Source organism: Bubalus kerabau, chromosome 1 (assembly GCF_029407905.1).
Source record: "Bubalus kerabau isolate K-KA32 ecotype Philippines breed swamp buffalo chromosome 1, PCC_UOA_SB_1v2, whole genome shotgun sequence".
In the NCBI taxonomy this organism is placed as follows: Eukaryota; Metazoa; Chordata; class Mammalia; order Artiodactyla; family Bovidae; genus Bubalus; species Bubalus kerabau.
In genome coordinates this window covers 220,988,047-221,013,645 of record NC_073624.1, presented here as the reverse complement: position 1 = coordinate 221,013,645, position 25,599 = coordinate 220,988,047, and the positions used below count along the sequence as shown (strand labels likewise).

The 25,599-nt window shown below is 39.0% G+C and overlaps 2 protein-coding genes and 1 long non-coding RNA gene across 6 annotated transcripts in view; 1 reads left to right on the top strand and 2 right to left on the bottom strand.

Moving 5' to 3' along the window:
* LOC129633869 (uncharacterized) overlaps positions 1–18,638 on the top strand; it is a 47,097-nt gene extending 28,459 nt beyond the window's left edge. The window contains exon 2 of the long non-coding RNA XR_008705337.1: positions 16,780–18,638. This is a non-coding gene — a long non-coding RNA (uncharacterized LOC129633869). The remainder of the gene's footprint in view (positions 1–16,779) is intronic.
* LOC129633858 (dnaJ homolog subfamily B member 1-like) lies at positions 3,049–3,946 on the bottom strand. Its single transcript, XM_055555823.1, has one exon. The coding sequence runs from the start codon at positions 3,929–3,931 to the stop codon at positions 3,218–3,220; it is 714 nt and encodes a 237-aa protein (XP_055411798.1). The 5' UTR covers positions 3,932–3,946; the 3' UTR covers positions 3,049–3,217.
* Positions 5,684–25,599, bottom strand: part of PCDHB1 (protocadherin beta 1) — a 61,418-nt gene continuing 41,502 nt past the window's right edge. The window contains exons 1-3 of one of the 4 annotated variants that reach the window (XR_008705326.1): positions 23,207–23,802; positions 18,161–18,239; positions 5,684–6,581 (exon numbers count right to left, since the gene is read on the bottom strand). Coding sequence is in view for 3 of the 4 variants with exons in the window: in XM_055555777.1 (XP_055411752.1) it covers positions 8,121–10,577 (2,457 nt within the window). In the remaining variant the exon portion in view is untranslated. Of the gene's footprint in view, positions 6,582–7,660; positions 10,735–18,160; positions 18,240–23,206; positions 23,803–25,599 lie in introns of those variants that run through there. The other 3 variants (XM_055555777.1, XM_055555767.1, XM_055555782.1) reach the window with 3 other exon arrangements.

Sequence of the window (25,599 nt, the reverse complement as noted above, 5' to 3'; positions counted from 1 at the left end):
ATGGCATCACCGACTCAATGGACATGGGTTTGGGTGAACGCCGGGAGTCGGTGATAGACAGGGAGGCCTGGCGTGCTGTGGTTCATGGGGTCGCAGAGTCGGACACGACTGAGCAACTGAACTGAACTGAACTGATTGACATTTCTGGACTGCTAGCATCTTAAACTCCAAGTGTGAGATACATGGTGGGGAGAAAGTAAGAAACTCATGTCTGTGTTGTTGTTCCAGTTCATAGCTGGTCTGCCCTCTTCTCTCTTCTGTTTTGGATTTTCCTTGTTTGTTTGATATAGAGTTTGAAAGGTTTTTAGTTGTACTCATCAAGAAATATAGGGGAAAATATGTTTATTCCATCTTTGACTATAAGTTGAAATCTTATAGTCTAATTTTTTACATTATATTTTATTTTTGGCTACACTGGGTCTTTGTTGCTGCATGGGCTTTTCTCTAGTTGCTTCAAGCAAGGGCTGCTCTCTAGTTGTGTTGCATGGGCTTCTCATTGTGATGTCTTGTTGCAGAGCATGGGCTCTAGGGCGTGCAGGCCACAGTAATTGTGACACATGGGCTCAGTAATTATGACTCCTGGGCTCTACAGCACAGGCTCAATAGTTGTGGCACACGGGGTCAGCTGCTCTGTGGCATGTGGGATCCTCCTGGACCAGGGATCAAACCCGTATCTCCTGCATTAGTAGGTGAACTCCTTACTGAACCACCAGAGAAACCTGGTGTCGAATGTTTAATCATTGCTATTTTCTCAGTTCAGGCATTCCATCAATCAATTTAAAAAAAGGGTGGTTGGGAATGGTGGAGGGAGAGAGTCAGTAGGAGGTGGTAGAGTGACCAAGAAATTGGGATTGGTTTTGCCAATATTTTATTTAGAATTTTTGTATCTGTTGATAATGATATTGGGAAATAGCTTTTCTTTTTTTCTAGACAAGTTTTAGTATCATAAAATGAGTTGAGGGGTACATCAGGCATCCACCAGACCACCCCCAGCTTTGATTTGCTAGGAGGAGTCACACAGGACCTTCCCTGATGGCTCAGCAGTAAAGAATTTGCCTGCCAATGCTGGAGACAAGGGTTCGATTCCTGGGGAAGATCCCTTGGAGAAGGAAATGGCAACCCATTCCAATATTCTTGCCTGGGAAATCCCATGGACAGAGGAGCCTTAGTGGGCTACAGTCCATGGGGTCACAAAAAAGTTGGACATGACTTAGCGACTAAACAATAACAAGAGATATTAGAACAAAAAAGTACAAAGCTAAATCAAAGGGTAAAAGAACATGGGCGAAGTCTGGAGGAAAGCAGACACAAGTGTCTAAAAATTCTCTCCCTGTGGAGTTACACAGGTCACATTTGATTCCTCCAAGTGATGAACTATGACAACAAGTGGAAAATGCTCTCTGCTGCTGCTGCTGCTGTTGCTGCTAAGCTGCTTCAGTCATGTCCGACTCTGTGCGACCCCATAGACTGGCAGCCCAACAGGCTCCACCGTCCCTGGGATTCTCCAGGCAAGAACACTGGAGTGGGTTGCCATTTCCTTCTCCAATGCATGAAAGTGAAAAGTCAAAGTGAAGTCGCTCAGTTGTGTCCAACTCTTAGCGACCCCATGGACTGCAGCCTACCAGGCTCTTCCATCCATGGGATTTTCCAGGCCAGAGTACTGGAGTGGGGTGCCAAACTCAGAGACTAGGGTGTTTTACTGGGCCCTAGTAGAGCCCTCTACCTGGCTCTAAAAAGGAAAGGTTTTCAGCATAAATCACAGTGAGCCACTCCTATCATTTAGGGAAAGTTTTATCAATGTAGTGAACTGTTTATGATTCAAGTCCCCAAACTGCCTCTGCTTTTGGTATTATGTCCAAGAAATTGTCAAGGCCAATGTCAAGAAGCTTTTCTCTAGGTTTTCTTCTAGGAGTTCTTGTTCAGTTCTTACATTTACATCTTTACCCATTTTGAGGTAATTTTTTTAATGGTATAAGGTCCCAATATCATTGTTTTGCATGTGGATATCCAGTTTTCCTACACCATTTATTGAAGACACTGTCCTTTCCCCACTGAGTATTCTTGGCACACTTGTCAAAGATCAACTGACCATATATGAGTAGTTCTATTTCTGGGCTCTCTATTTTGTTTGGTTGGTTAATTCATCTGTTTTTATACCAGTGCCATATTGTTTCTATTACTGTGACTTTGAACTGTATTTTGAAATAAGGAAATGTGATGCCTCCAGCTTTATTTTTCTTGCTTAAAAATTGCTTTGGCTATCTGGGGTCTTTTGTGGTTCTGTTAATTTTAGCATTTATTTCTGAAAAAAAAATGCCATTAGGATTTTGATAGATCTATACTAAATCTGTAGATTGCTCTAGGTAGAATAGACATTTTAACAATGTTAATTTTCCTATACATAAACACAAGATCTTTTCCATTTGTGTTTTTTTTCCAGTTATGCTTTATAGTTTTCCAGTGTCAAGTCTTTCACCTCCTTGTTAGTTTACTTCTAAGTATTTTATTATTTTTTCTACTAATGTAATGTATTGTTTTCTTCATTTCTTGTTTGGATACTTTGTTGTTAGTGCATAGAAATGCAACTGATTTTTGTACTCTGGTTTTGTATCCTGCAACTTTACTGATTTCACTTGTTCTAACAGTTTTTTAATGTGGAGTCTCTGTGTTTTTCTGTGGGGTTTTCTGTGCATAAGATTTTCTGTAGGGTTTTCTGTGCATAAGATCATGCCATCTGCAAATAATTTTACTTTTTTCTATCTGATTTGAATTTTTTTTAATTTCTTTTTCTTACCTAATGGTCTTGGCTAGGACTCCCAGTACTATATTGAATAGAAGTGGTGAGAGTGGACATCTTTATCTTTGCCTTATTCTAGATCTTAGAATAAAACCTTTCAACTTTCATCATTTTGTATGATGTTAGTTTTGGGCTTTTACTATATGGCCTTCATTGTTCTGAGGAGAGTTCCTTATATATGCCTAATTTGTTGAGAGCTTTTATCCTGAAAGGGTGTTAAATTTTGTCAAATACTTTGTCTGCATCTCTTAGGATGATCATGTGATTTTTTTTTGAAAGACTGTAATATATCCTCTGGAAAACATTCAGTAGTACAAAAGCCATCCCTGAGCCCTCCTCAGGTCCACAGCTGGTGGACTGGTCCAGAAATCCTTGAGCTCTGGAACAGTCCCTGGTCAGTCCTTGGTCAACTCGGGTTGACTATAATGGAAGAACCTGCTTGAGAATGGTTCTTGGCATCTGGGGAATCCTTTCTGGAAAGATCACTTCACACTCAATAATGAGGTCCCCATGTTTCTTGGGCACTTTGAGGAGAGGGTGGGCTTCTCTGGGAACTTTTCGCTGCATGCCAAGCCTGATGACATCTTTGAACACAATGGGTATGGTCCTGATGTCCATAGTGAGGACATTGACTGTACAGCTACACAGAGCCTCCCAAAGGCTGATCCTGATGACATCAGAGCCATCTCTCTCGAAGATATTGTGTGGTTTGTCCTTTAAGACAAAGACGATATCGGCTGAAATGTTGTTGGAAGTCTGGTCTCCTTCCTTGGGGAAGGTGATTTTGGTCCCTTCTTTCCACCCTTGCTTCACTTCCATGGTCAAGATTTTGTCTTCATTGTGGATGCTCTTTCTGTCGGGGTTCAGCCACGTATGAGAGATTTTCATCTTCTCGTTACAGCTGCTATAGACCTCTTCAAGTGAGACCCTAAGGTCATGGGTGACAGAGGGATCTTGTTTCTTTTGGGTGGGCTCATGGGCAGGACAAGAGCAGCTAAAGTTCATGTTGATGAAGCCACCCATGCTCATAGGGAAGCCGGAGAACAGGTTATCGATGTCCATGCCTTCCTCCCCATTATGCTGCCCAAAAAAGGTGTCAAAGGGATTCTGGCCACCGAAGAACTCAGCAAACATGGCATGAGGGTCTCCGTGGAATGTGTAGCTGAAGGAGGTACCATTAATACTGCTTCTGCTCCTGCCGCTGGGGCCACCGCCCTACAGGCCTTCCACCCCTTAGCAGTTGAAGATTTCGTGCTTTCATGGGTCACTGAGCACATTGTAGTCCTCCTCGATCTTATCAGGATGATCTTGTGATTTTGTTCTTCTTTCTGTTTAGGTACTATATCACATTCATTTGCATATGTTGAAGCATCTTTGCAACCCAGCGAGAAATTCCATTTGGTCATGTTGTATATTTTAATATGCTATTAAATTTGGTCTGCTAGTATTTCATTGAGGATATTTGTATCTATATTCATCCAGGGATATTGACTTGCAGTTTTCTTGTGTCTTTGTCTGGCTTTGGTATCAGCGTGATGTTGGCCTCATAAAGTAAGTTTGGAAATGTTCTCTGTTTTTTGAAAGAGTTTAAGAAGGATTAATAATTATTCTTGAAATGTTTGGAATTCATCCATTAAACCAATTGGTCTTGGGATTTCTTTGTTGAGAGGTTAGTGATGTTTTGACCTGCGATCTTGAAATAGGATTTCTGCAGCTCATGCTAATTTGCCATCTTGGCAAGAACCAGAGTCAATACTATCTTTTCTCTTTCTTTCCCTCCATTTTCTTCTTTTGTGTCATCAACTGAGCCTATACTAGGGTTTTTTTCAATCTATGTTCTGTGTATTCTGTGGCTGGCTTAAAACTTGGGCCCAAGATTTTTTGATGCTTACATATTCAAGAGGTAGGCCTATATCCCTCCCCCAATTAAGTTTTGGGTGGTTTGTTACTTTTTGTTCTGTTATTGATGAATCCCTTAGTTATATACAAATTTACTAATTTGTTCTTCAGTAACTCCCATACTAAATTTTATACCATCTACTGAGGTTTTATTGCATGACTTAATGTTTTATTTCTAAAATTTCTAATCGTTTATATATATGTGTGTGTATATATATATAATCTAGTTTTATTTCAGCCTCATGGTTTGTTTCTCCCATAACTAATTATCTATTTTGTGGGTGTAGTCCTGAAATCATCTTTATAAGTATCCTTTTTAAAAACTGCATTATGAGTAGTATGTTTTAAAAAGTATATTCTCTATCCTTTCTCTCCCCACCAATATTTATCCCTAGACCACCCAGCCATGGTCTAGAATCAGGTCTTATAATAGTGACTTGGGCTTCTGATCTAACATAGTACAAAATAGTACTTATCCAAAATAGTACAATTGATTTCATTGAGCCTGTTAGCTATAAGGTTTAGCATGTAGTCTTTGTATTCCAGCTTCCATAGGTCTGAAATATAGTACAATGAATAACTTCAGGAATCTTTCTGTAGTGGCTATGTTTGCTTCATTTCTAGTGTTTGCATTTAAAATTTTATCTATTATCTCTGTTTAGAGAAAAGCATGGTACATAAAAACATTTGCTTCACCAGTTGAAACAAAACACTTGTTACTTTTACTTTTTAATATTATGTTTCAGTGTTCTATAAACACAACAGATATTTCAATAATATTATAAAAAGTTATATAGATTTGGAAATGAGGTCAAATTTTAGGCTGAAGAGGATGTGTGATTAATCATGTACTTTGATACTCAACTCTGTAGAAAATAAACCTTTATATATGAGAATTATATGGATAAATTTTGCTTTTGAGAATGAGACATATTTATCTTTAAATATAAAACAACAAAAAGCACTGACACAGAGAAAGCAATATATATATTTATCTTTGGTAGAATTAAATAAAGCCAAAGAGATCAATTCCATTTTAATTTCAGCATGTAAATCTATATTTAAATGACATCTTTATTATACTTAGCTTATAAATATATAAATGTCTAATTTTAAATTTGCGTAGTCAATATTTATTAATTATATAACTAATGGAAATTTAAGATCAAGTTAATGTAATTTTCATTTAGAGTTAAAACATTATAAACATAAACAAGTTAAAAGATTTTTATGCTTGCTTTAAGATAATGTAACATAGTATTACAAAGAAATACTCATTTTGAATAAATTGTGCTCTGTATGGATAATTCCAGGCTTAAAAATCTGCTCTTCATCCCAGATAAGAGTTTGCTCATAAAATGGTAACATTGGGTTATAGTCCAAATAATATAGTAAATGTCCATGAATCCATATATAAAGAAATGAGTAAAATATAAATGTAGGAGAAGTGACAAGCATTCTTTAAAGAATTTCAGTTAATTAGTGTAAAAGGAATCAGAAATTCACCATTCACTGCCACAGTTATTAATTGCCACAGGAAACAGCCAGTAATGGATACTAAAATTAGTGGGCAAAAGTTAAAGCAGAAACATTATATTTGCATTGTAGTTTCTAAGTATCTCTCCCCATATTAATTACAAGAGGAAAAATAGTAACATTATAGTAAATAAACTTGACAGATATTATCTTAACCAAGTGCTCAAGATTGATATCACTTTAACACTACTGAACTATATACTTAAAAATGGTCAATATTCTACCACAGTAAAAAAAAATATTAACATTACCAGATAAGACATTTTGACATCATGTACCCCCTGATATGATGGATTGAGAAGGTCACAGTATCATTTCTGTAATATTCTTCCCAGTAATGCAGAACAATCTAATTATGAGAAAACAAAGACAATGTCAAGTTGAGGGACATACTTGTTAACAATAAGCTTGTTGTGGTAATCATATGCTGTATACCTTAAACAGTGCTATGTCAATTATACCTCAATGTAACTGGAAGAAATTGAGAGACATTTTACAATAACTGACCATTACTCTTCAAAAGTCTCAAGGTCATGAAAGACAAAAGGTTAAGGGACGATGGTGAATGGTAGAAACTAAATTCATTGTGAGATCCTATATTGGATCCTTTAAAAGAAAAAGGACAGTAGGGTAAAATCTGAATAACATTTGTAGTTTAGTTTATAGAATTGTACCAATGTTAATTTCTTAATTTTGTTGACTGTGCTATGGTTATATGGGAAGCCAGGTGAAGAGTATATGATAACTCTATACTATTCTTGCAGTTTTATGAGTCTAAAATTATCTCATAAGGAATTTAAATCCTTTTAAAAAACTTTTGTTGTAACTCGAAATTTCCAGTAGAAACGAAATTTCCAGTAGAAATGTAGATTTATACGCATTTCAAAGTTAAATAGGTAATTGAAGCTATTTGCCCAAACTAGAGGTATTGCTCTACCCTTGGAATACCAGGTACAAATATTGTGCTTGTGTGTGTGTAACATACCCTTTGTGGGTCTGCGTTTACACATTATGTAAAATAAGGTACATAACTAAAGACTCATTAAAGCAAACTCTTAAACAGTTAAGGCACAATTGGTAATTGTATCCTTGAAATGTTAATATTTCAATTTCAGTTTTTTAAGTTTAGAATGAGAGAACTTAAAATAGCTTATAGATTGAATTTGATTCCCTACTCCATTTTATGAATGATATTCTAGGAACTACCTTTTTCTTAGTCTCCATGTATGTCATCACATCAGCATGCTCAGAGGGAAAAATGGCTTAAGATCAACTCTGAAAATAGGTGAAAATCTTTCTTTTTTTAAGGCCACTTAATTGGTATTAATGAATTCTTTTTCCTTTAATATCTTCTGTAGATCTACTTGTAGTCTGTTTTTTTTCTCATCCACTTTTCATTCTCGACATTCATAAAGAGACGTAAGACTTGCCTAAGGCTCCCCAACAACCATTAAGAAATCTAACTTAATTTTAGCAAACATTCCTGAACTGAATCTCTTTAGCCTTATATCTGTCTTTATATTTGCAAATAAGGCAAATCCTTTTTCTTCTTCTTTATCCTTCCTCCCATCTAGTTATCTATTGAGGACCACCATTCACCAGACATTTGCATGATTGTGAATGGTGGTATAAGACATTGATTCAGAAATGATCTCTACTCATCAAGGGACAAAAATCTAGAAATTTCTGAATAATGATAAACTATATTTCTACTTCTCAACCTGACTGCTTTCTGATACATCAAAACTAGAAGCTAGTTCTCTTCCCCTAAGCATGTGTAACTTTCTAATAGAAAATAACTTAAAGGCAAAATAACACAGTATCTCTATGGAACTAAGTGTTTCCAGAGCCAGAACTAGTGAACTTCCACAGGAGACATGGGTAATGGTTACATATAGTCATCAGATACTTGGGCATGGCCCTCTGACCCCCTAGGCCTGTTCCTATCAGAATCTGGTGGTAATCTGGAACTGGCCTCTGTTTTTGCCTCTCCATTTCCGTGGGGGAAAGGGAAGTTGGGCATAAAGCGCTTAAGAAACCGGAACTCACTATTGCTAGTGCCAGTGGCTGAGCACATCTCATAGGGACAAGGCTGCAATACTGGTCCACTGGCTCCTCCTTGTACCAGGTTGTTAGAGAAATTGCAGTCATCATAGAAATGCTCTTGAATTGTGAACTTTTCTCTGTGTTTAATCTTCTGGCAGATATGTATAATGAAGATCACTGTGACAGAGAGGAGAAAGAGAAAGGAAAGCACAGCCAGAGAAATGACTAAATATTTAGTGGATGGATTTACCGTTGTAGGATGCTTAAATGTATCCCGAAACTGCAGATAGGGCTCAGAAAAGCCATCTACCAGGAGAATGTTAAGTGAGGCGGTCGTAGAAAGAGCTGGTTGGCCATGATCCTGAACAAGGATGACCAGTTTCTGCATCATGGGATCTCTCTCAGATACCTGCCGCAATGTACGGATTTCCCCATTTTGTTGCTGAACAGAGAATAACCCAAGGTCAGTGGCTTTAAATAGATGATATGAAAGCCAAGAATTCTGACCCGAGTCACCATCCACTGCCACCACCTTGGTCACCAGGTAGCCTGCCTCTGCCGACCTGGGCACCAGGTCATTGCAGGGCAAAGTGCCATTTTGCAATGGGTACAGGATCATTGGACGGTTATCATTGTCATCCAGGACAACCACTCTGACAGTAACCTGGCTACTCAGTGACAGGAAGCCCCCATCAGTTGCCTTTACCACAAACTGAAAATGTTGAATGGCCTCATAATCCATCGTTCTCAGTGCATAGAGTTTCCCATTGTCTGAATTTATGGAGATGTAAGCAAAGACTGATAGATCTCCACTTTTTGGAGGCAACAGGGAATACGTTACTTTGGCATTCTCACCCAAATCTAGATCCTCAGCAAGGACTTTGCCAATAAAAACTGCAGGGCTGTTGTTTTCTCTAACAGTCAAGATGTAGGAATCTTCTTGAAATACTGGGGGGTTGTCATTAATGTCTGATATTAGCACCTCTATCACAGTCTCCGAGGACAGAGTGGGTGGTCCAGTATCCATGGCAACAAGGGTGATATTATAGCCAGAGACCGCCTCCCGATCCAAGCCTCTGTCAGTGACCAGTGAGTAGGAGTTCCGGAATGTAGGTTTGACTGCAAAGGGAAAGTCTTCTTTGACGAAGCAGGTGATTTTTCCTCCCACTCGAATGTCCCGGTCTCGGATAGAGAAAAGGGCCACGACAGTCTGTAGTGGAGAGTCCTCAGGGAGAGGGCTGGATACAGAGGAGACTGTAACTTCAGGAGGATTGTCATTAACATCCACCACTTCCACCAGGACTTTGCTGTGGGCAGAGAGGCCTCCTCCATCGGTAGCTTGAATGTCAATGTCGTATGTTTCAATCGCTTCAAAATCTAGGGGCCCTCTTAGTCGAACCTCTCCAGTTTCAGAGTGAATCTGAAATGTCTGGAGAATTACTTCTGGGTTTTGAGCTAAAGAGTAAGTTATCTCTTTGTTGGAGCCCTCGTCCAGGTCTGTAGCAGTCACCGTAGCCACCAGGGAACCGTTGGCGCTATTTTCCGGTACCTGAGCGCGGTACACCAGTCGAGAGAATTGGGGCACGTGATCATTGACGTCCAGAACCTCCACCCGGATGTGGGCGGTGCCAGACTTGGGTGGAGACCCTCCGTCCACAGCTGTGATTGTCATGTTGACTTCCGGCTGCTCCTCTCTATCCAGGGGTTTATCCAGCACTAGTTCGGCATATTTGGGCCCGTTGCTGCGGAAGCGGGTGTGCAGGTGGAAATACGCATTGGCGCTTAGGGTGTAGTTTTGGAGACCGTTGAGGCCGACGTCCAGATCCTGGGCGCTCTGCAGAGGAAACCGTGAACCCAGGGGGGTGCTCTCCGGAATCCTTAAAAGAGGCTCCTTGTTTAGGAAAACCGGGGCATTGTCATTGATATCAAATACCCTGACCTCCACGCGAAAGGACTGCAGTGGCTCCACCAGGACTACTTCAAAGTGCAGAACGCATGGGTCGGCTTTGCCACAGAGTGACTCCCGATCCAGTTTCTCCTTCACGAACAGATCCCCTGTTTTGCGGTGGAGCCGGAAATGCAGTTTATTGCCCTCGGAAACGAGCCGCGCCCCGCGCGCAGCCAGCTTCCCTACCTCCAGCCCCAGGTCCTTAGCCACATTAGCTACAAATGAACCGCTCTCCATCTCCTCTGCCACCGAATAGCGAATGGTTGCTGCACCCCCCACAGATAAGCACAGAAAAAGGAGAAGAGTTTCCACTTGCCTGCTTTGCAGGAGTTTTCTGCATGCAGTCGCCATTCTTTTCTCAGAAGCGCACTCAGCAGCAGCTGCCACCTGTTGCGGGTACACTTTAAACTTCTCTGCCAACAGGTTCCGGTAACAGCTGCCCTCGGCTTTGCTAGCCTCTAACCGCAGCACCTCCAAAGGCTAACCGAACTGGGTGAGCTGTTTTGAACTTGGAAGAAAAATTACGTTGAGCGACTCAACTCCCCAGTCCCCAGTCTATCGAATGTATTAATAGATATGTTCTCATTCTGGAAAATTAGGTAGAGGTTGAAATTTGTTGCCAAAGCAACAGCAAACTCACCTTTCATTTCCCTTTCGAGGGGAAAAAAAAAAAAAAAGCCCTTGGGAATGGAGAAGCCAATGAGGATACTCGTTAAGCGAGCTTAAGGCTGAAGTCATCCTATCTGTCAGCCGGCTGGGGATGCTGCAGCGAACAGCGAGGTGTTAAGGTACTGGGCACACCCCACACACTGCGCCTGGAGACCAAGGGAAAGGCAGAAAGATCCCGAAGAGTCTTCTGAAGCCTGAACCAGCTGGGTGGGGGTGGGGGCTTGGAGGAAATGATCAGTAGGTAAAGAAAAGAGGACAGACAGACATCATCCTTCAGGAAACTGGGGTCCAGTAGGTACATTGGATAGGGCAGCTATTCAACTTGCCTCATGATATGCATAAATCCATTCTTTTCCCTGGAATCCTCAAATGCTCAAATCCTGAAAAACCAGCAACTGGTTTGTTACTCATGATTATGATGGAATTAGTACTTATTGGGTATATTTCTATATACTGGTATGTGTTAAGTAATTCACATGCATTATCTGATTTAACCCTTGCATCAACAACTCTATAGGGTACACATTTCCTTTTTACAGATGAAATTGAGAGGTTATGTTATTCCCCTAGGGCCCTTTACCTAGTAAATATGAGATAATAAAGTTTTATTAATTTATTAAGATAATTTAGTTTTGTCTGACACAATTCATGCTCATAGTTAGTATGTAAATCTGCTTCCCAAATAATATAGTAGATAAACGAAGTGAAGACAAATGTTTGGCTTTAGATTTTAGAGGAAATTAAATAATAGACTACTTAACATATATTGAAAATGGCCCAATAGAAATTGTGCAAGGTATTTGTTCAGAGTTTCTTTAATAGTCATCATAGAATGTTTAAAAATGCACCTCAGAAAAATTAGGTCCATCTCCCCACCCCCTTTTTAAAAATATTTATTTGATTGCATCGGGTCTTAGTTACAGGATTCAAACGCTTAGTTGCAGCATGTGGAATCTAGTTCCCTGACCAGGGATCTAACCTCAGCCCCCCTGCGTTGGGAGCACTGAGTCTGAGGCACTGGACCACCATGTAAGTCCCTCCCCTTTTTTTAAATAGATGAAAAACTAAGTCCCAAATGCTTAAATCACTTGCCCAGTCCATACAGCTACTCCTAGCAATATAAGAACTAGAACCTGTCTTCTGACACTGTCTGATGCTCGTTACTCCCTTTGTGAAAAACAAAAACAACTATATATAGTGTATAGAATGTTAAAAAAAAGTGCAGTAGGTTATCTTCAGAATCTGGTCTCTTTTCATTGATACTTAGTTTAGGACTTGTGGTATTTAATTGTGTGAAAGGTGATTTGGGGGTGGTTTGAAGTAGGACTATGTTAAATATCAACAAATGTAGACTTAGGTAAGGAGAAGCTGCTTTAAAAGACCATTGCAATAACAGAACTCACTCTTCACAAAATCTGCAAATGTCTCAAGCAGAAGAAGAACAAAGTTTTTTAAAATTAGGAGTAACTCAAAGAATTTTGTTGTTGGATATATTAATAATTCTCATGCAGAAAGTGAAAAAAATGGGAGGAGGCTAAAACTGTAGTTGGTAATTCATATTAGCCAGGATAGAGAAATACTTGGTCATGTTTGTGGATTGGAAAATGTACCTTTATGCCTATTTGTGGCATCTTCTTATTTTTCTCTTAATCCGTCACCATCACAGAGTAGCCATGTCTAATATTGTTGTTCTGTGAACCTGTTTTTGTTCAACATGAGAACAACACAGCCTGGCTCTGAGTATCAGGCTAGCTCCTAACTGTCACAGACTGCTTTTTGTCTTTTTCAGCATGAATACAGCAAAAACTCATTTACTCATTCTATTGTTCCATTGTTCATAGAAGTTTGTCATTATACATGTCACTTTGTACACAAGTGTATACATTTGAAGGAGGGGGCAGATACCTAGAAGTGGCATTGGTGTCACAGGGTTTGCTCTCTTCAGCTTTATCCGATACTGCCAAGCTGCTTTCTAAGAACTTGTACCAATTACACTCTCATCAGCAGGATAACTTCCAGTTATTCTACTTATTACCAAGACTTGTCATTACTAATCTTAAATTTTAACCATTTTTGCTATCTCATTGTAGGCTTAATTTGCATTTCTGATTATTAATTAGTGATGTAGTAGGGCACTATTTAAGAATATTTTTGGTTATCTGGATAACCTTTGGTTGGGGCAGGGTTGTTCAGTTCTCGTGCCCATTTTTTTTACATGGATTGTCTTTTTCCTATTGATTTGTTGTAGTTCTTCCTATGTTCTAACTATGAGTCCTGCTGCTGCTGCTAAGTCGCTTCAGTCATGTCTGACTCTGTGCGACGCCATAGATGGCAGCCCACCAGGCTCCCCTGTCCCTGGGATTCTCCAGGCAAGAACACTGGAGTGGGTTGCCATTTCCTTCTCCAATGCATGAAAGTGAAAAGTGAAAGTGAAGTCGCTCAGTCATGTCCGACTCTTAGCAACCTCATGGACTGCAGCCTACCAGGCTCCTCCATCCATGGGATTTTCCAGGCAATAGTACTGGAGTGGGTTGCCATTGCCTTCTCTGATGAATCCTGAGTATCTCTTTATAATTAAGAAAAAGGACATGCTTATCTTTAGTTGATATAGTTTATTTTTATATTTAATATATAGCTATAGAGTTTTTATTGAAAAGGGAGGTATTTCTCCCAATGATTAACTCATTAACCAGAAGCTTATTGCATCCTAAGAAGTCTTTTTTTAAAAATTAAGATATAATTGATACAACATTATGAGTTTAAGGTATACAACTTGATTCATATATATTGCTAAATGGTCAGCATGGTACGTCTAGTTAACATTCATCACCACACATAGTTAAAAGTTCGCATCACAATAAAGAACAAACTTACAAGACCTTTTCTCTTAGCAGTTTTCAAATATACAATTCAGTGTTATTAACTATAGTCACCACCTAGGAATCTTAATACAGTCAATTTCTAAGTAACTCATTCAAGACTCATAAATTTTAAAAATACATTCTTACAACTTGAAATACAGGAATATGCTGCTCTTTAATTGGATTCCTCTGAATCTTAATTTGTTTAGTTAGTTCCCAGGGTATGTATTAATATTTGCTTGATGGGATTAAATTACAAACTACTTACTTTCTCCTCTGAAAAACTTTGGACCCTTTAAACATTGTGGTATTTTTTTAAGGAAGTTTTTATTCTTTCCGGTGAAGGTAAAATTAGGACCAGATAAATCTACAGCCTACTAGGCTGTAATGTAGGGTCTTTAATCAAAGTCTAGTTACTGGAAAGAGGGGCAAAGTACAGCTAGTAAAATATCATGATGTTTTGGGAGAATAAAAAATACATTCCAAAACTGTAGCTAAGTACTAACTCTTAAACTTTTAAAAAAATCTTATTTTGAAATAATTTAAACCTACAGAAGAGTTGTCTATAATTTGGTTTGACTAAATTTTAGTTAGACTTCTCTTCTCCTGCTTGGCCCCTGAACTTTAACTCATCTCCAAACTCAAGTCCTGAAATACAGACATCCCCTCCTTAATGGTTCATTCAGAGAATTGATCAACCACAGAGAGAAAAATACTCCTGTTCGAACACCATGATTATACCGTCTGCTTGCTGTATCCCCTTGCCATACTCCCACACAAAGTTACTGTTAGCCCTGCCTACCTCTCCCTTCCCAGGTGGCTTAGATGGTAAAGAATCTGCCTGCAATGCAGGAGACCTGAGTTTGATCCCTGGGTCAGGAAGATCCCCTGGAGAAGGAAATGGCTACCCACGCCAGTGTTCTTGCCTGGAGCATTCTATGGATAGAGGAGCCTGGCGGGCTATAGTACATGGGGTCAAAAAGAGTTGGACATGACTGAGTGACTAACATATACACACACCTCTTCCTAATTTTATTTTTTAAAAACCTTTTTTTTTCTGTTTGAGACATTTGCAGATTTTGTGATCAGTGAGTTCTGGTATTACAATAGTCTTTTAAAACAACTTCTCCTTACCTAAGTCCAGACTTGTTGATATTTGACATAATAAGCAATAATAAGTAACCATCTAGATTCACCAATTTAGCTCCATTTGTTCACTTTCTCTCATATATATATATATACATATGTCTATATATATTACATACATCATATATTATATACCCTCTATTTTCTTTCGTATATACTCCATAAGTTTAAAAAAAAACTTTCTTAGCACATTTTAAAACACTGAGTTCACACCTGAAGTTTTAGACTTTGTTATTTTAGGGTTATCCTTTTATTGTTTATTTTCACGCATTTTAGGTTTCTTATTCCATTTGGCAGGAACAAGAGGCTTTAAGGGTATAGACATCTATCTTAGGCAGCTCAACTTACTGCAGCTGCTTTTGATCTACCATCTGTTGCTTTAAATGACAGTACCCCTTATGGGTTACCATGTGTATGTACGTATAATGTTTCTGTCTTCCACAGTAACATAAGAAGCTTTAATATAAACCAATACCATTTATATTCCAGATTTATATTACATTCCAGATGTATATTACATTCTTACTTTAAACAAATGGCTTTCATACCCATGTTGACTCTGGTAGGAAAGGTTATAGGTCTCTTTCCATGAAATCTGACAGGTGTTTGAGAAACTTCCCATTTTAACCAAATGGAGTCTAGATTAGAATGTTAATTCTTCTCTTAAACTCTGACCAATTTATCTCCTTTATCAATGAAGATAATTCAAGTAATTTTCCCCACACTTAATACCTAAATTTTTATTGAAATCAGTATTTTTAAAAAGTGTTTTATGTCTTAAAACACATGATACCTGTATTTTCTGTGTTAAGATCCATAGAAGAGTAAATGAGAAAACATAACAATACTAAATATTAAGTGGGTTGGCTGACAAAGCCAAGTGTGCCTCTTGTATAGTTCTTTTTCTGAGGTTGCCAAGTTTAAGAAAGAAATTCATTTTTACTTAGTTTGCTAGAAGTGACTATACACTGTAACCCACAGATCATATAGTAAGCCTCTGGTTATAAAGCAGTGACTTGTTTCAGAATTATGGGGAGAGTGATATGAAATTAATAAGGAAGAAGAGGTTACCATCAAAAACATAGAAATTTTAAAGTCAGTTGGGATTTTGACATTACAGCCTCTTAAAAAGTACCCACCTTTTCATAGTATTTTTATAAATATAACATTTGAAAGAAGCATACCATTAACTTCTTTCTCCTGCTTTATTCTCATTATGAAAAGAATATTTACTCAGCAACCTGATTGGTTTCAGGGACTCCACATCTAACGTTAAATGTACAAATTTCACAGTGACTGTAAAAGTACACAGAGTGAAAATATACAGGGTAAACATAAGCATACCATAACTTTCCTATATTGCCAACTCTGATAGTTTATATACTAGTCCTGGAAGAAAATAAGAAATATGAGTTTTTCTTCTAGAATTCTTATGACCTCTTAACCACTTCCTAGTTATAATTACAGTTGTTTTTTTTTCCTTCCAGAAACTGAAATCAGAGCAGTACTCTTGGCTAAACTTTCTTCAACGTATTTGGCTAATGCAGCTTCCAAAGCATTTCTTTCTGTAAAATGTACTCGGGGAATACTTTAGTAACTATTTCTAAATGTCTGTAAAAACAGATACTTTTCTAATAGCAAGATATACTGAAAGAAATGATTGGGAAATTTTAAACATATTTGCAAATTATTTGGGAGATGGTAGAAGTGGGAGATCACTCTCGGAATTCTCAATTCTCCTATACTTCTGTGACTTTTAAAAATAGCCAGATCTCCCCCAAATCACTTCCTGAGGTTCAATATTCCAAAACCTTTAGGGTCTCAATCCAAAGTCCTTTTTGAACTTCATCAAAAGCATTTTCCTTATTTACCACCAGATGGCAGATGGAGCCACTTTTTGGAGAGCGAACTTGACCCCGCCCTACCGGAAGTTGTCATGCAAAGGAACCCTCTCTGGCCACGCCTAGAGTTCAGCACCATCGACGCGGACAGCGACACCGCCCAGTTTAGTCCCATGACTCGCTGCAGAGATTTTCACCTGACAAAGGAATTGGCCAATCCCAACTGCTTCCAAAGGCTGCGTGACTGACTAATTTACAATGCCTGATATGGAGGGGGAAAACTCTTGATTTGGGACATAAAGGCTGGCAGAGGAAGCTGTTAATTTTAAATAATATTTTATAATGCAAAACCCTGGGTTTTCCTTCTCACTGCCCATCAGATTCTAAGTGCATTCTTGTAAATTCTGTCTTGCTGTGCAAGAGACAGTAGATTAACCAACCTTGGTGTGTTGGTTTATTCCGACACAACGCGTAAGACAACGAAGGCGGTACAAAAGTCCGTGTGAGTTATGGCGGCCAATCCCTTTTCTTGCACAAAGCTGCCTGTCAGCTTTTCTAAGAATCTGGCATGGGGACAGACTGCTCTTTCTGCACGGTTTTCTAGTTAGTCTCAAGAACCCAAAAAGCAGCTCTTTTTCTTCACATGAAATTACTATTTTAGAGAGGTTGGACTGAAACACGAGTGTGCTCTAGAAGGTGACTGTTTAGTGTCATCTTTCCAGTTGCCTAGCAACGAACGAAACAAAAAGAGCACATTTGCATTTTTTAATTCACATCTTAGAGCAGCAAAAACCCAAGGGCAAATGAAAATGGGCTCAGGGCAGTGTAACATACTAACTAGGTCTAGTGCTTAGAACTACTCTGTGTTGGGGCAACATGTAGGGCTAATGGGGAAAAAGTAGCTGTTGAAGATGAACGAGTAAGCTAAATGAAGCTGATTTATAGCTGTACTTTATTGGTGTGGTATGGATTGCTTTCTCTTTTCCCACTGATTAGGCAGCAATAATTCATACCTTGAACCAGCAGAGGGCGAATCGACTGCATTTTTTGCCCCTAAGACACTCCCTTCCTTCACCCCCACCTCCTCTCAACCTTTGCCCAGGGGAAATTAATTTACTAGGTTCTTCAAATATAGACCGAGGAAGGAAGGTGTGAAGGAGGGAGAGCAGCAGTGCAGAACGCACCAGGGCGCTGCCCTGTCAGCTTTGGATCGGGGGCTGCTCTCGTGTCCCCTTACTTGGAGCTGCAAAGGGAATTGCAGGTTTTCCCAGGAGGCGGCAGGGATAAAAAGCAGCCCACCCTCAGAAAGCATGGATATTAGTGATTACTAGCTTCAGAGAATTTGGAGAATCAGAGGTAACTTGGTTACACCACAGATAACAACCTATGAAGGTTTGAAAGAGAAAAGAACCAGTACCTTTCTCAGGGCCAGTAATAGCTCAGTATGCTGGAACATGAACAACAACAACAAATGGCTCTGCTCTTGCTTCCATACTCTAGGGACAAAAATGGGGTGGGGGTAGGGAAAGGAAAAGATGAAAGACTAAGAGTCTGACTGAGTCATCTTTAAAACAGAACAAGCAAAGCAAGCCACTCAGGGGTCAAGACAATGAGAAAAAGCCTGCCAGAATGCAGGGCAGAGCAATAAAGCATGCTGTACAAAGTTAATTTATTGTCAGGCGGAGCCCTCTGCATTCTGGACAAGCGTACCACTGGCTCCAGAGGGGTGTTTTACCTTGTTTTGTGAGACTTTGTAGAATCTTCTTGGGCAGGCTGCCAGAAATCCCATTAATTGGACATGCCCTTTCTCCTCCACATATTTATGTCTCAGTCTCAAACTAGTAAAATTAATTTTTTCTGGAGGCCATTAAACTAAATTTTATGCAGCATTGCATTTTCTCTCCTTCAGTCATTAAATTTCTGTCAAGCTTGTTTTTAAAGGACCATTTCATTAATAAATTCAATTCATGAGGAAGTATGATACTCTCTTAAAGCTGATGATGGGTAGACCAAGAGTAAGGTATTTTAGGATAGATCAAGATTTTTTAGAAAGCATGATTTGATTCTATTTCATCATTAATCTTACAGGTAAATTCCACTTTGATGGAGTTGTATTGCACACCTTTGTTTCTGTAGCATTCCCTGTGTATTTAAGCACTTATAAATTTTCTGTGCATATACCAAACTTCATTCATGTTACACTAGGATGCAGATAAGTGCTTAAAACTGGCTAATATAATCTCCTTATATAAATCAGAATTATCTCTTAAAAACTGGAGTAGTAAGTCGCTGAACAAGTACTTAGTAAAAGAGAATGTTTGAAAAGCCAATAAGCATGTTAAAAGGTTTCAACATCATTATCAAAGAAATGGAATTTAAAACCACATTGAAAGACCTTTAGCCACCCAAGAGCTGACATTTTCAAGTGTTGGACAAGGATAGGACAACTTCAGCTATCACACACTGCTGGTGGGGTGTAAGGTAGTACAGTCAGTCTGGAAAACTGTCAGCATTTACTCAAGTTCAGTGTATGCATGCCCTACAACTCAATAATTGCAGTCTTAGGTATATGTTAAATAGAAGTATGTGCACCCAAAGACACATAAAAGAATGTTCAGTTCAGTTGTTGAGTCATGTCCAACTCTTTGTGAGACCCCATGAACTGCAGCACGCCAGACTTTCCTGTCCCATCACCAACTCCCAGAGCCTACTCAAACTCATGTCCATTGAGTCGGTGATGCCATCCAACCATCTCATCCTCTGTCATCCCCTTCTCCTCCTACCTTCAGTCTTTCCTAGCATCAGGGTCTTTTCCAATGAGTCAGTTCTTCCCATCAGGTGGCCAAAGTATTAGAGTTTCAGCTTCAGCATTAGTCCTTCCAATGAATATTCAGGACTGATTTCCTTTAGGATGGAGTGGTTGGATCTCCTTGCAGTCCAAGGGATTCTCAAGAGTCTTCTCTAACACCACAGTTCAAAAACATCAATTCTTCAGTCTTCAGCTTTCTTTATAGTCCAACTCTCACATCCATACATGACCACTGGAAAAACCATAGCTTTGACTAAACGACCTTTGTTGGTAATGTCTCTGGTTTTTAATATGCTGTCTAGGTTGGTCATATCTTTTCTTCCAAGGAGCAAGCATCTTTTAATTTCATGGCTGCAGTCACCATCTGCAGTGATTTTGGAGCCCCCCAAAATAAAGTCTCTCACTGTTTCCATTGTTTCCCCATCTATTTCCCATGAAGTGATGGGACTGGATGCCATGATCTTAGTTTTCTGAATGTTAAGTTTTAAGCCAGCTTTTTTGCTCTCCTCTTTCACTTTCATCAAGAGGCTCTTTAGTTTTTCCCTTTCTGCCATAAGGGTGGTGTCATCTGTGTATCTGAGGTTATTGATATTTCTCCCAGCAATCTTGTTTCCAGCTTATGCTTCATCCAGCTGGGCATTTCACATGATGTACTCTGCATATAAGTTAAATAAGTAGAGTGACAATATACAGCCTTGATGTACTCCTTTCCCAATTTGGAACCAGTCTTATTGTTCATGTCCAGTTCTAAATGTTGCTTCTTGATCTGTTCATTGTAACTAAAATTTGTAAGCAATCCAAACCTCAACAGTAGAATATAGATTGTTATTGCTATATACAGAAACATATATAGCAATGAAAAAGGCTTCCCTGGTGGCTCAGACAGTAAAGCGTCTGCCTAAATGCGGGAGACCCGGGTTCGATCCCTAGGTCGGGAAGATCCTCTGGAGAAGGAAATGGCAACCCACTCCAGTACTCTTGCCTGGAAAATCCCATGGATGGAGGAGCCTGGTAGGCTACAGTCTATGGGGTCGCAAAGAGTCAGACACGACTGAGCAACTTCACTTTCACTTTCATATAGCAATGACCTTTAAAAAAAAACTTCTGCTGAATGCAACAATATGTGTAAATCTCATAATATTCAACAGAAACTCAAACACATTTTTTATGATTCTACTTATATAAAGCTCAATTATTGGAAAAACTAAGTCAGAATAGTAGCTGCCTTTAGTGGAGATCGACACTGGAAAGGGGTAAGAGGGAGGCCTCAGAGGGAATTGGTAATGTTTTGTTTCTTGATCTGGGTGGTGGTTACTCGAGTTTGTTCACCCTTTAAATATCTATTGAGCTATGTACTATGGTTTGTACATGTTAATTATGTTATACAATCTAAGTTCCTTAATGTAGCCTATAAGGCCCTGGAAAAACTAGTCCTACCTAAATTTCCAGTTTCTTATTAACTGTTTCCTCCCTCCATTGTCACACTTGAATTAGTGAGCTTTCATCAGTTCTAGAACGTATCTCTTTTCAATCTAAAGGCCCCTGGGCTTGCTACTCTCTCTGCCTGGAATGCATTATCACCAGCTCTTTTCATATCATGTTCCTTCCAATCCTTCAACTCTCAGGTCAATGATACCTTTTTAGAGAAAGCTTGAATTGACTCTTCTATCTGAAGTCCCCGTGTCATTGTTTTTATTTGCTACTATAGTGAATAATCGCAAACCCAGTGACTTTAAACGATACAAACTTATGATCTGAGACTTGTGGAGGTCACCAGTCTGAAATGGGTGTCCCTGGGCCAACATCAAGGCACCAGCAGGAGCATCTCCTTCTGGAGGCTCTAGGGGAGGATCCGTTTCCTGGCTGTTTGCAGCTTTTAGAGGCTGGGGGCATTTCTGGGCTTGTGGCTCCTTCCACCTTCACCATCAGTAGTGCAGCATTTTCAAATCTCTGAGATTCTGATCCTCTCTTCCCTCTTTTCCACTCTTTCATCATTGTTGGAGCCACCCAGATATTTCAGTAAACTCTCCTGATCTCAATGTCAGCTGATTTAGCAACATTAATCCCCTATAACATATTCACAACTTCTGAGAACTGGAATTGTGGACATCTTGGAGAGGGGCATCATTCTGCCTACCACACTCCACCTTTTTGTAGCATATAATATTAGGAGCAGTCATCACAATTTTTACTCATTTTATGTATTTCTCTGCTCATTCCCTAACTGCCTCTACTCTAAGGTAAATCCTATGACAGCACAGACCCTATATCTGTCTTCTCTGCTATTTCCTTGTGCTTAGCATAATGCCTGACATATTACAGAAATTCATTAAGTAATTGTGAAAAGAATAAACAATTATCAGCTTAGATCTGTGTTTTGACACTTAACAACTCTGGTTTTTAACTTTTTTTTATCTTTTCCTTTCATATAAATATATAGTGTCTTGGCAGGAAGGGGACTTCTAGTGGAATCACAGTATAGATTTTTCAAGCTCTCTACTCACTCACTGTAAAAAATCATTCCCACAAATAGAGATCTATATATGTCACATACATATCTTCATTTTTGTCATTCTTAAAAAGTAGAGTTTATATGTTATTTCCTTCTAGAAAACTGTATATCCCAGGGCTCATATTCTAAAGGATAATCCAAGGTGAAGAATTAGAATTCTTTATTACAGTCATGTAAAGTTTTTTGGGGGGCTCCAAAATCATTGCAGATGGTGACTGCAGCCATGAAATTAAAAGATGCTTGATCCTTGGAAGAAAAGCTATGACCAACCTAGACAGCATATTAAAGAACAGAGACATTACTTTGTCGACAAAGGTCCATCTAGTCAGCTATGTTTTTTTCCAGTAGTCATGTATGGATGTGAAAGTTGGATTATAAAGAAAGCTGAGTGCTGAAGAATTGATGCTTTTGAACTGTGGTGTTGGAGAAGACTCTTGAGAGTCCCTTGGACTGCAAGAAGATCAAACCTGTCAATCCTAAAGGAAATCAACCCTGAATAATCATTGGAAGAACTAATGCTGAAGCTCCAATACTTTGGCCACCTGATGCAAAGAGCTGACTCACTGGAAAAGACCCTGATGCTGGGAAAGACTGAGGGCAGGAGGAGAAGGGGACAACAGAGAATAAGATGGTTGGATGGCATCACCAATTTGATGGACATAAGTTTGAGCAAGCTCCGGGAATTGGTGATGGACAGGGAAGCCTGTTGTGCTGCATTCCGTGGAGTCACAAAGAGTTGGACATGATTGAGTGACTGAACTGCACTGATTACAGTCATGTGAGAAAAAATGGGGCGGATGAGGCTCTAAGCATGATCCTAGCATGTAATCAGAAAGACAGGTGTCAGATAATCATTGTGTCTTTGTTTTACCATGTTATAATATCTGATACCAAGGTTTAAAAAAAATACTTGGAAAAATATACTCTGTGATTCACCTGTTTACCCAGCAGATACTTATTAATCATCTGTTAAGTGTCAGACCCTCTTCTAGGCTCTGGGTACACAGTACAAAGTCTCTGCCTATAGGGAGCCATTTGCAGCAATGTGGATAGACCTAGAGATTGTCATGCTAAGTGAAATAAGTCAGACAGATATCAAATGATATTGCTTATATGTAGAATCTTAAAGAAAGTGAACTTACCTACAAAACAGAAATAGAGGGACTTCTTTGGTGGTCCTGTGGTTAAAAATTCACCTGCCAGTGCAGGGGACATGGGTTCCATCCCTGGTCTGGGGAGATCCCACATGCCAAGGAGCAATTAAGCCTGTGTGCCACAACTACTGTCCTACGAGCTTCAGCTGCTGAGCTTCCCATGCCTAGAGCCTGTGCCCTGCAACGAAAAGCCCACGCACCACAATGAAGAGTAGCCCCCACTCACCACAACTAGAGAAAGCCCACACAGCAACGAAGACTCAGAGCAGCCATGAATAAGTAAATGAAATTTTAAAAAATAGTTACAGGTGTAGAAAACAAACATGCTTGCAGGGGATAAGGGAAGTGGATAAATTAGAAGTTTGGGATTAAAATACAAACACTATATAAAACATAGCTAATAACGACGTATTGTATAGCACAGGGAACTCTACTCAGTACTCTGTAGTGATCTATATGGGAAAATAATCTTTTAAAAGGGGATAAATGTGTATGTATAACTGATTCATTTTGCTGTAGACCTTAAACATAACACTGTAAATCAACTATACTCCTATAAAAAATTTAAAAATAAAAAGAAGGGGATGATGAGAAACCCAGAGGGTTTTGAATGGATATCTGAATGAAATTTTTAAAGGTAAGTCTGGTTGTTGTATGGGTATAAGAAGAGATCCCAGTTAAAAGGCCATTGCAGAAAAATAGGCAGAATTGAAAGGGACACATGTACCCTCCGTGTTCATTGCAGCACTCTTTACAATACAATAGCCAGGACATGGAAGCAACATAGATGTCCATTAGCAGTCAAATGTGTAAGGATGTTGTGGTACATATACACAGTGGAATATTACTCAGCTATAAAAAAAGAATGCATATGAGTTCTAATGAGGTGGATGAAACAGCCTATTATACAGAGTAAAGTCAGAGAAACACTGATACAGTATATTAATGCATATATATGGAATTTAAAATGACAGTAATGATGATGCAAGGTAGCAAAAGAAACACAGATGGAAAGAACAGACTTCTGGACTATGTGGGAGAATGCGAGGGTGAGATGATTTGAGAGAACAGCATTGAAACATGTACATTACCATTTGTAAAATAGATGACCAGTGCAAATTTGATACATGAAGCAGGGCACTCAAAGCCAGTGCTCTGGAACAACCCAGAGGGATGGGGTGGGGAGGGAGGTGGGAGGGGTGTTCAGGATGAGGGGGACATGTGCACCTGTGTCTGATTCATGTCAATGTATGGCAAAAACTACCATAATGCTGTAAAGTAATTGTCCTCCAATTAATTTTAAAAAATAGTGATAGTGTGAATTAGGGTGATAGTGCTGGAGTTAACATAAATTGGTTGGATTTGATTCATATTTTAAAGATAAAATTTGACATGATTTGATAATGGTCTTACATATGGAATGTTAAAAAAAAATGGCCCCCTGTTTGGGGTATTTTGGTATTGGTGGTGCCATTTACTGTTATGGAAATTCAGGGTTAGTTTTAGTATGGAAAAGATTAAGAATTGTGGCCATGCACAATTTGAAATGCCTGTTAAACATAAGTTATGTTGATTGAGCTACTAGTTATTTGGGTCTGTGGACTTATGGGGAGATATCACATCTAGAAAGACTTGAGAAAAGATTAGGAAAACTATAATTAAAGCAATGAAATTTAATAAGATCATGTAGGGATTTAATGTAGTTGAAAAGATGGCCAATGCTAGGGTACATCAGCTTTTTGAGGTCTAGGAAATGGAGAGAAGTCAGCAAAGGAGACTGAGGGGGAGTAGCCAGTTGGTCATAGAAAATCAGAAGAGAAGGTGTTCCAAAAGTCATGTGGAGAAATTGTGTCAAGAAGGAAGAAGGCAATACAGCTGTGTTTAGTCAGATGAAACTTGAGGGTCAAAGATGGAGGTCCTTTGTGACCTTGGCAGAGTAGATTCAATGAAGTGATTAAAACTTGATTTAATGTGACCTATTATGAAAATATTATACAGCTTGGATTTCTTCTAAATACTACTACTTGAAGTAGAGATTACATGAACTTCCAGCTTTGATGGCCTATATACATGTAATAAATTCTAAATTCAAAATTCCTTGATATTAGATCAAAGTATATAGGTAATTGACTGTAATGGTGGCTGCCTGAAGGATATACTGAGGCAGTTTCTTCGTAGCTCTGTGGATAGTATTTAATCCTTTGCCTATGATTTCCCTAACTGGGAAACTCTTTTCCTCTTTTGAGGTAATTACGGATGCCTACTGTGCCTCAAAATAGAAACATAAACTTCTTTGATGTAGAGATCCTCATTTGAACTTCTATTTTATCTGAACCAGCGGCTTTCAAAGCATTTTCTAAGACCTAGTTCACAAACTAGTT